The sequence below is a fragment of the Zalophus californianus genome, chromosome 17 (assembly GCF_009762305.2).
Source record: "Zalophus californianus isolate mZalCal1 chromosome 17, mZalCal1.pri.v2, whole genome shotgun sequence".
Classification (NCBI taxonomy): Eukaryota; Metazoa; Chordata; class Mammalia; order Carnivora; family Otariidae; genus Zalophus; species Zalophus californianus.
This window is the reverse complement of record NC_045611.1, coordinates 59,318,014-59,329,077: the sequence shown is the minus strand read 5'-3', so window position 1 is coordinate 59,329,077 and position 11,064 is coordinate 59,318,014. Positions and strand designations below refer to the sequence as shown.

The window sequence follows — 11,064 nt, the reverse complement described above, 5'->3', positions numbered from 1 at the left end:
TATATATATATATATATATTTATATATATGTAATTGGACCACATTGGCCGTGCCTTAGTAAACCTGGGTTTTACTTCCAATCCTGCCACTAACTAGCCCTGCAAGCAACTTCCCCTACCTGGGCCCTAATTTAATTTTCAGCAAAGGGAGGAAGTGGGCCTTGGGATTTCTAAGCCTTTTTCGCGTTCCAACTTTCTGCAGTCAATACTAATTGTTTCTTTCTACTTTAAAGCTATAAAGGGCTATCTCAATCTTTGCAGGGTTTGTCTATTAGATCAAATAAAATGGAATAATATGGACATACACAAAATAATAATGTCTATTTAAAAATATCAGAAAGGGGCACCTGGGTGGCTCAGTCGGTTAAGAGTCTGCTTTGGTTCAGGTCGTGATCCCAGGGCCCTGGGATAGAGCCCCGCATTGGGCTCCCTGCTCCGCGTGGAGCCTGCTTCTCCCTCTGCCCCTCTCCCTGCTCGTGCTCTCTCTCAAATAAATAAATATTAAAAAAAATAAAAAGATCAGAAAGTTACAAGTTATCAATATTTTTTAAACAGTTTAATTCAGGCATAATTGACTTAAGCTGCTCATATTTAAAACCCAACATTTTGTAATTTACATGCTTATGGTATTAAAAGTTTCCTTCTACCCTTTGTAATTTATCCTCTTGCTATAGGAAATTACTCAGAACAGGACATATTCTACCCTTTGTAATGGCATTTTCAAATACATTCCCAAAATGGAAAAGACTATTAGGAAGTTGTTATTCTATCATTATTTATCATTTTATGGTCAATTCTTTCATCTACCCCCATGCATAGTGGTTTATGATCCCAAACATGAATGTCATTCACACCTACCCCATTCAAAATGTGTTTATAAAATGGAAATGCTCCTATATGACTCCAAAAACTTTTTTACAATGAAAATATTTGAAATTATGAAAAGTCACTTTAAGTGCTGGGTTTCGTCAGCTGTGTTGGTTATTTAGCGCAGATTGATTTCAATCAGGATGGGAAATTTAGCCATAGGCAAGTATTAGGTGAATCTTGCAAGTCATGTTTTTTTTTTTTTTTAATTCAGTAGGCTCCATGCTCAACATGGGTCTTGAACTCATGACCCTGAGATCAAGAGTCACATGCTCTACAGACTGAGCCAGCCAGGTGCCCTTCTTATGAGTCTTTTAACCCACTTACCACTTGTTGGTTTTTATTGTTCACTTGGTGAGGTTGCCAGGCCTTTTGTCTATTAGAATTTGCTACAGTGTAGATGTGGCTTGTTGATTTGTTCATGCTCCACCTCCCCCTACATTTCTTTTTTTAAAGATTTATTTATTTATTTATTTGTCACAGAGAGAGCACAAACAGGGGGAGCAGCAGAGGGAGAGGGAGGCATGGAGCCCGATGTGGGGCTCGATCCCAGGACCCTGGGATCATGACCTGGGCCGAAGGCAGACGCTTAACGACTGAGCCACCCAGGCGCCCCCCCCCGCCTCCCCCTACATTTCTTGTACACTAGCTTTGCTCAACATCAAGAACCATCAGGGAAATGCAGCCAGGACCACAGTGAGATACCGCTACACATTTACTAAAAGCATTCACATTTTAAATGACCAACCAACCCCACTATTAGCAAAGATACCAGAGAACTGGAACTCTCATACGCTGCTAGTAGGAATACAAAACGAATAATCATTTTCCAAGAAAATTTGGTGTGCTTTATGAGGTCATACCTTCACCTACACTATGACTCAGATGTTAACACAACAGAAAGGAACCCTACCAACAGGAACAACAGTATCCAAATTTTGCTTTTTTTTTTTTTTTAAAGAAAGGGTTTTAGTGATTTTGGGGCTGGTTGCAATTCATTCATTCATTCATTTATATTTATTTATTTATCCAGAAAGCATCAGTGCGCATGCTCAAGCAGGGCAGTGGGAGACAGTTGCGGGGGAAAGATGGGGGAGAGAGAGAGAGAGAATGTTGAGCAGGCTCCACACCCAGGGCGGAGTCCAATGCTGGGCTCCCTGGGCTTGATCTCACAACCCTGAGATCATGACATGAGCTAAAATCAAGATTTCAGAAGCTTAATCCAAGGGGCCAGCAGGTGCCCCTTCTGCAGCAGTTTTACTTGCAGCCCGCCAAACTGGAAACAGTTAAAATATCCATAAAGAGAAGAATACATAAATAAATCGTGCTATATCGATAGGACCTACTTCTCGAGGATATAAACAATGAACTACTCATATAAGCACCACAGATAAATTTTTAAAAATGTCACATGAGGGGACACACAAGGAAAGGACGATGAAACACTTTTAAGACTCCAATCCTATAAATTCTAGAAAATGCAAACTCATCTACTATAATGGAAAGGCAATGGATGCCCCGAGGAGAGATTATTAAAGGACAAAAAGTAAATGTGGGGGTCATGGAAAGGTTTATTATCATGATTGATGGCTTCATGGGTTTATGTGAAAGTCAAAATGTCAAATTGCACAATTTAATGATGGACATTGCATGTCATTTGTACCTTACTGAAACTTAAAAAAATATGGTTAAAATTTAAGTCTGGATTCCCTATGCTTCAGAAGATTAAGTTTGGCCACCATACTGATTCCACCATCTTTCTCCTCATCCGAAGGCATTTGCAAAAACAGGTGAGCAATGAAGGTGCTCCGAGTTCATTCAACAGGGTTACCAGCTGAGTCACAGAAGGCCTCTTGGCTGCACTAAGCGTTCTCTCCTGTTTCCGTCCTTGCTTTGCTGCCATGCAAAACCATGGCCTTTGGTGAACAGCCCAGAGGGAACAAGGAATCCACAAAACCTTTAGATTATTGTTTTCTGACAGGCCCTCAGCTGCACAAGATACATCCTTGTGCAGGTCCTCAGAATCTCTCTACCTGCTCATCTTCACAGTCCTAGTGCCTAAACACTGTGCATGCCCTTTTCAAAGAGGCACATTCAACTCGTTCACTGGTCTCCCGCACTCTCTATTAATATATTCAGGGTTTCTGTACCAGCAATCATTCCCCTGGCCCTTAGAATCTTAAAACCAGTGATGTTACTCTACAGAATTCAGGACATCAAGGCCCCTGGCTCCGCTGCTGGGTCTGGGGAAGAGATTTCCTTCACCAGCACCGAGCACCATGCCATCAGTGTCCCTTGTGAACAAGAGAACAAGACCATGCCGCTCAGAAGCACTGAAGGTTGTCAAAACAACCACCAACGACTGCCCCCTCTTCGGGTTGAAACTCTGACCCCACAAAATATCCTGGCATCCAAGTATAAATTAGGACCACAGAGCCCTACAGTCTTTCCTTAAAGGCTTTGAGCAGCCATGCAAAGTAGGCCCAAACTGGAGAGTTATCTTCTGCCATCATACGGTCCCTTCTGAGGCACACAACTCTGTTCACCCCTTCACGCTCGCAAACACAGTTAATTTCAACACACACAGAATCCCCATGATTAATGGTGGCTTAAACAATAAGATCTTTATTGTCGTACAGCAAGAGCAACGGGAGGCAGACTGTTCCTGGGTTGGTGATTTGGAGGCTGGGAAATGCCATCACAGAGTCTCATGAGGACAGTAACAATCCTGAAAAATGTCGTCCACCTTTTCAAATCACCGACAGTCCTGCAGGACAAAACTGGGGGAGATGCATGCCCTCTCCTCGGAGAGGAAAAACGGGGAAGGAGTAAGCGCTCAGGCTATTCATTAGTCATCCAGCAATTGCCCTGACACTGGGGTACGGCCCCTGGGCAGGTTCAAAGACTGCAATGCAGCTGCCACATACCCGGGATTTATGTAGATGTCTGACTGTATGAGCTTCAACACAGGCAGATGGCACCTTCATAAGGGATCTCCTCCCGTGTTGTCACATTCATCAATTAAATACCTGCACATTTAAGGTAGTTCTCCCCTTTGAAATTTGTGAAGTCCTATGAGGTAAAGTCCTTCAGATGAAGGCTTTCTCATATTCACTGCATCTGTAAGGCCTTTCACTACCGTGAGTTCTCTGGAGAGCAATGAGGCTAGCCTTTGGTTAGCCATTTCCCACGTTCTTCACATTCACAGGCCTTCATCTAAGGAGACACTGTGGTGGTTTAGGAGCTTGGACTCGTAGGTAAAGAATATCCCACGTTCCAACACTCATAAAGCCGTTTTCAGTGTGAGTATTTGAATGGGCACTGAAATGGAAGACAGAGGTGAACGTTTCCCAAAGTCACTGTCCTCCTAAACCCTTTCTCCAGTGTGCACTTTTCGGTGCTTAATGAGACTAGAACTGTGGCTAAAGGATTTCCCACATTCGCTGCACTCGTAAGGTCTTTCTCCAGTGTGAATTCTCCTGTGTTTAATGAGACTGGAGTTTTGAGTAAAGGATTTCCCACATTCACTGCACTCATAAGGCCTTGATCCAGTATGAACTCTCTGGTGTTTGAGGAGACTGGAACTGTAAGTAAAGAATTTCCCACATTCGCTGCACTCATAAGGCCTTTCTCCAGTGTGAACTCTCCGATGTTGAAGCAGCGCGGAGCTTTGGCTAAAAGATTTCTCACATTCGCTGCACTTATAAGGCCTTTCTCCACTATGAACTCTACGGTGTTCGATGAGGCTGGAGTTTTGAGTAAAGGATTTTCCACATTCACTGCACTCATAGGGCCTCGATCCCGAGTGAACTCTCTGGTGTTTTATGAGACTGGAGTGGTAGGTAAAGAATTTCCCACATTCACTGCACTCATAAGGCCTTTCTCCAGTGTGAACACTGCGGTGTTGGAGGAGCGCAGAGCTTTCGCTGAAGGACTTCCCACATTCACTACACTCATACGGCCGTTCCCCAGTGTGAATTCTCCGATGTTTAATGAGGTTAGACTTGTTACTAAACAATTTGCCACATTCGTCACACTCGTGAGGCCTTGCTCCAGTGTGAACTCTCCGGTGCTGAATGAGGCTAGAGCTCTGCCTGAAGGACTTCCCACATTCCCCACACTCATAAGGCTTTTCCCCAGTGTGCACTCTCCAGTGGTCATTGAGGCTGTAGCTTTTGCTAAAAGATTTCCCACATTCACTGCACATGAAGCATCTCTCTCTAGCGAGGTCTCTCTGGTGGTGAACAAGTGTGTGTTTGCAAGTGAAGTCCTTTGCGCCTTCCCAGTTGCGTTGCGCTTTCCTTCCACGAGAGGATGCCCCATACTCCGTCGTCCTGTATGACTTCTCCCTGCTGTGTGTGGCCTGCTGCTGGAAGAATCTCGAGGTGGCCAAGATGTCCCTCTCAACCACCCCACAGGAAAAGGGTTTCCCTGACACACACAATTTGTAGTCCTTCACAAAAGAAGCTCTGGCCATGTTGCCTCTGAAGCATTTCTCTCCAATGTGCTCCTTCTGGTGCTGAAGGTTTGCCTCAAAACACAACTGTTTCTCACATGCCTCAATCTTGTAGAGATTCCGTCCACAAAGCGTTGCCTGGTGCTCGGTGGAGAGCAAAATGTCTCTCAAGTCCTGGCCACACACCTCACGAGGATGGGCCTTCTGGGGAGACACAACTGCCTTGAAAGTCCTGACCTGGGACACGCCTTGTACGGAAACCTTCCGCTCAGGTGCCTCCTCATCCTCCGCACCATGCCTACAACCTGAAAGCAAGAAATGCTGGTGAAGTGCATGCTGCCTCTGGTGGGAGGAGGCAGCTACTCTATGCGCTACAGATGTGTGTCTAAGAACCCCAGGAACCAGTGCTTGGGAGTGTTTGCAGGACCAGGGAGATGGCTCAGGTGGAGGATGGGGCTGCTTAGCAGTAGCAGGCTACAAGGAGCACAGAATGGGAGAGGCCTCATGAGGGGAAGGACGCAAGCACGTGGTGTGACACGGGGAAGAGAAATGGTCTGCAATTCATTCCTCCGCAAACAACTTTCCAAAGGAACTTATCTCCTACGGACACACCTTTTCCGCGCAGAGGTGTGACAGACCCAAGGAAATAGGACTGTAACCTGGCAGGTGGTGTTCGGGGCTGCTTTAAGAACACGGGCACACTTGGGCCGCCTGGGTGGCTCAGACGTTAAGCGTCTGCCTTCGGCTCAGGTCATGATCCCAGGGTCCTGGGATCGAGCCCCGCATCGGGCTCCCTGCTCAGAGGGAAGCCTGCTTCTCCCTCTCCCACTCCCCCTGCTTGTGTTCCTTCTCTGTCTTTCTCTGTCAAATAAATAAAATCGTTAAAAAAAAAAAAAACGGGCACACCTCATGACGTACTATACAGCGGCCAATGTGCAAAGCACTGCAGGTGGAGTGGTGAGAAAAACGAGGGAGATGTGGATCCCAGAAACGTGAGGTTAACCCCAGGCCAGAAGTAACAGCAGAAGCGACAAGTAACAGAGTTGGCAAATCGGCAGAGTGCCAAGAAAGGGGAAGAGAAGACAGAAATGAAATGTGGCCCCTGGCATCATAATACCAGTCAAACAGAACAGCTTCCGGTCTGATCTGAACACAACACGGACACCGTCTTCCTCCAGGTACCACTTTGCAGGGCCTGGCTTCCTCTGAGCCGTCGTGTTGTGTGTGGGTCAGTGTACCTACTGTGAACCACCCTGGGCTCTCCAATCCAACCCCACTCCCACAATCAGCAAGTGCATGGCAACTTCACGATACAAGTGCTAAGGAAAACAGAGGACAGATGAGTAGCCATCGGTATTCCAGAACGACTCAGCACAGGACAGCCCATGGCAAAGGGAACTAAACAGTTCCTGGAGAGGTCTGGAAGAGGGTCTCATGAGAACAGCCCATGGTCCACGGATGTAGTAACTTTGTCACAGACAGCAAGTCCTGGCGCAGGGAGGCACAAGGAAGCCTCAGGAGAGAAAGGAAGCAGACGTGGAGCATGCAGATATCTTGCATCGAGACAAAGTCACCCGGTCAGGGAGAGGGCAGGTAAGGGGCTATCCATTAGGTTCACTGCAAGACTCCTGACCCTGATTCCTTCCCTGCAAGTCAGCAGGAAAGCTGGTGTCGGGGCCGCTCAAGGAAGGAGGGCAGTGCACTGACCTCAGCCTTACCAACCACAGCACCTACCCCGCGAACTGGGGAAGGAAGCAGTGCTCATGGTCCCTATGTAAAGACAGACTGCTCCTGGGGACAAAGGGAAGGGCAGAGACTAGCTCAGGGCACAGGGGTGGGGGTGGAGGGTCTTACCCAAGGAGGTTATAAGTGCCAAGTTCTCCAGCATCACATCCTGGTACAGACATCTCTGAGCCTCATCAAGGAGACCCCATTCCTCCCAGGAGAAGTACACGGCCACGTCTTCAAAGGTCACCCTGCCCTGGCAGGATGGGGACAGATGAAACCACAAAGAGCCCCTCTCCCAAGAACCCATACCCCTTTTCCCACCCACATCTACCCTATGCCCATCCTCCCCCTGATCTCCCCAACCGAGAGGAGAAACCAGGCCCCCGTGCCTGGGTGCCATGGCACCACCATGTCTCCTCGTGGCCCACCGATCGCAGGGTCCCGCTGACACAAGAAGAGGCAGGTGGACAAGTATATATATATCGAAGTTGTGGCCCTGGCATAGAGGGATCTTCCTGGCCATCCAGGTTATTCTGCTGAAAACCAGGGCCCTGGCGTCAATCAGGCATACTCCCTCTCCAAGGACACATCGTTCTTGAGACTGGATCCCACAGCCACATGCCTATGGTCACCACACCTCACTGCCCCACACCACAGAAATCTCCCTGGCCTCCCCACATGTTTCTGGTATTTTAATCACCTCCGCTTCACCCCACTGGGGAGGGCGGGAGTCCCATCTTAGGGTTATGGGGATGGCCAAACACAGAACACCTAACACTGGACAGATGAGATGGATGGCACTGCAGTAATCACAGATATTCACAGCCTGGGAGGGGACACCACAGCCCACACAGGCCCACACGGGGGTGGCACTCTGGAAAAAAGTGACAACCAGGAGCTGTAGGATGCACGCTTCACAGGATCGAGAGGGTGAGGTGCCTCCCGGTTCCTGTAAGAGGATGTGTAAGTCCATGGGCTGGTAGGGCGCTGAAACCCGTACAAAGGGAAAAGCAGGAAATGCACCTGTGATGAAAAGGCAGTTTGAGTAGGAGACCTTCCCAACAGCAGGAGAGTGGGAGGGGATCTCACACTCGGGCCGTGAGTTCCCCCGCCTCTCACCAGACAAGGTTCTCCCGCACCTGTGCTGCCCTTGTCCCCTCGGCAATCACGGTCTTCCTCTGTCCCCCGACCCTCATTCAAAGCAAGGCTCCTTGGTGGCCTACCCCAGGCTCAGTGTCTCTCACAGGTGATCACATCAGCACGGCACACGTGACCTTACTCCTCCAGGATGAAAGTCTTCACAAAACCCTGGTGCAGTTCAGAGTGCAGGAGCACCCCATCACGGGCCTGAGTGTCATCACCTTGCCTTAAGTACTCCCGAACTTCTGGGTCCCTCTCATGTCTACTCTTCCGCTGGAAACCTTGGCCACCTGCCCGAGTATCCTGCCCCCGACGCACTCGCGCTCTGTGGCCACCCACATCGCTCATCTCTGAAGTCACACCATCACCTACGTATCCGGTCCCGGTCCCCCTTCCTCCCACCACTTTCTGGCCCCATGACCAGCTTTACCACCATAACCAGAGACTGCTCCTCACAACTGTGACCTACAGCTCACTCACCTGGGCCCACACAGTAGCCATGATGTGTTTGGATGTCTCCCTTCTGAACCCCTCCCCACATTTCCAGACTTGTGTGTTCGGCTGCTCACTTAATGCATCCAGTCGGTGCTCTCCGGAACGTCTCCCAGCAACATCACTCACACTACCGACTTCCTCGTCTCAGTCGATGGAGCTTCCATTCCTACAGCTGCTGAGGACTAAAACCCTAGAGATAGCCCCGAATCCTCCCTTTCACCGTGTCTCAGCCCACATTAGAAAGTCAGTGGTCACTTTTTTAGAACACAGAATCCAGTGACATCCAAGCCAGCACTCTGGTCCAAGAACCGTCACCTCGACCATGACGGCGGCCTCCACCCCGGTCTTCCTGCCTCCTCCCTCAGCCCGTATCTTTACCTCACGCCACAGCAGGGTGGATCCCGTCGGGACCCTGGTAACATCGCGTAGCTGCTCATACCCAAGCCTCCCATTACCACCAGAAGACACACCCAGCTTCTCAGGCAGCCATTCCAGTCCTCACTGCTGTCTCTCTGCTCTTCGCTCCCACCCGCAAGAAAAGAGAACGGTGGTTTCCCGAACGGTGCCAGCTGAGTGTTAACTCAGGCACGTGCACACCCTGCTACGGGTTCCCGGAATAACCGTGCACACACTGGTTGCCAGAAACGGAAACCCCTTCAGAGAACGCTTGGCTCGGGCTTGGGGTTTCTCCACGGTCTCCAGACCCCACACTTGGGAAATGGCACTGAAGAGTCCCAGGACACAACAACGCAGAAGACAAGCGGGTGGGCGTCAGGTCGGGGCCAGTGAGGGACCGGGCCACCCCCCACTCGTTCGTGCTGGTGCCGTAAGCGCTTCTGCAGCGGCGGGAAACGGGGCGAGTCCGGCCCAGCCTTAGGCCAACAAGACCACGGCGGCTTCCACGGACTCAGAGCTCCCGGGTCCTCGCCCGGCCCTGAAGACTGTCACTCGGCTGGCTGGCCGTTCAAGCTCTGTGCCTCAGGGCTCAGTATCGTCCCTTAGGACGTGCCCCGCAGCTGGAGCCCGCTCCCGCACGCCAGCGCGCGGCGCTCGCACTCCGGGGCCCGCACACCGGGGCCTGGGCCGCAGGGCCGCGAGCCGGCGCCCCGCGCTCGGCCTTCGGGGTCTGGGTGGGGGGACGGCGGGGAGGGCCCGGGGGACGAGCGCTTACCGGAGCCCGGGCCCTGGGCGCGACGGCCGCCATCGGACTCGGTGGGCGGAGCGGACACCCCGGCCGGTGGTGTCTTTCCCGGCTTCGGCCCGGGGCAGCCCAGGCAGCGTCACCGAATCCCAGACCCGCCACCGTGGAGCGGGTCAGCGTCTCCTCTGGCCCCTTCTGGGTCGTGTCAAGTCAGTATGGTTGCAGAATCCTTTTACTTGGTAAGCAACAGCAAGAGCCGCTATTACGACGGCTTTGAGGAGGCAGCCGGAAGTCCCGCCTGCGCGGGCCGGCCCCAGGCGGAAGAACCTCTTTTGAAGCTCTCATTGGAGAGCGATGCTGCCGCTCGACTCGGCATTCTGGGTAACGTAGTCCCCACAGTTCCAAGGCCCGGAGTTAGGGACAGCCTGGCGGGAAGGTCCAAGGTCCCGTGGGAATGGGGTAGGGAAAAGGCCGATTCTGTGAGATTCGCTTCCTCTTTGAGATAATGTAATCATATTTTTGCGCAGTGCTCTCTCCAGCTGATCACCCAAGTGTTTGGAGAAATTTCAGACCCAGCGAAGCTCAGCGTACTCCCGGAGGCTAAGAATAATGTTCTGGATGCTCCCAAAGGCTACAAACCAAATAAACACATCATTCCATAGAGTCTTTCAGACACTGATGTGTCCATGTCTAGTGGAAGCTAATAATTAGTGTCAGTTAGTGTCTCATCTTGGTCCCATTGATGACTCTGTCACCCCTCAACAATAGGCAGGTAGGCAGAGGGCACTTAAGCTCTGGACCTCCCATGCATGGCCACAACACCCCCTCTTTCCAGGCAATGCTTCTAGGGTTCCCCAGATCGCCTTTCCCAGACACCACCATCCATGGGGTGGCTATGAGGGCCCTGGGTCATAAGTTCACACTCCCTCTCCATGTGCACATCACTCTTTCTGCCACACCTCTCACAACTGCACTCCCACAGCCACAGCCCCTTCCTGTCCTACATCATGGTCATCTCCTCGGCCTCTCTGTTACTCAGCATACGTTGCCCAGAAAATGCTTGCTAGATTAAAACAGGATCAAGTAGTATCCTAGACTCTGATTTCCCCACTGAGAGAGGCAGCCTTGAGTCCTACTATGAAGTCCTCCCTCCCTGTTCCTTGCTTCAACATCATTACCAAGCATCAAATCAGATTTCAGATACCAGTGGCTCTGCTGTGGTTGTACTGCACTTGTTA

At 50.5% G+C, this 11,064-nt stretch overlaps 1 protein-coding gene across 1 annotated transcript; it reads right to left on the bottom strand.

Annotated features, from left to right (window-relative positions):
* Positions 1 to 2,343: 2,343 nt before the first annotated feature.
* On the bottom strand, positions 2,344 to 10,112 carry LOC118356444 (zinc finger protein 154-like). Its single transcript, XM_035725114.1, has 4 exons — positions 9,857 to 10,112; positions 7,751 to 7,924; positions 7,177 to 7,303; positions 2,344 to 5,627 (listed from the first exon to the last, which is right to left on the bottom strand). The coding sequence occupies exons 1-4, from the start codon at positions 9,887 to 9,889 to the stop codon at positions 4,234 to 4,236; spliced, it is 1,728 nt and encodes a 575-aa protein (XP_035581007.1). The 5' UTR covers positions 9,890 to 10,112; the 3' UTR covers positions 2,344 to 4,233.
* Positions 10,113 to 11,064: the final 952 nt, after the last annotated feature.

Excerpts from the sequence above, each read along its gene's own strand:
- LOC118356444 (XM_035725114.1), bottom strand. The coding sequence starts at position 9,889 with ATGGCGGCCGTCGCGCCCAGGGCCCGGGCTCCG. Across the intron at positions 7,925-9,856 it reads CGCCCAGGGCCCGGGCTCCG|AGTGCCACCCCCGTGTGGGC; the intron begins GTAAGCGCTCGT and ends ACTTTTTTCCAG. Across the intron at positions 5,628-7,176 it reads GGCACTTATAACCTCCTTGG|GTTGTAGGCATGGTGCGGAG; the intron begins GTAAGACCCTCC and ends TCTTGCTTTCAG.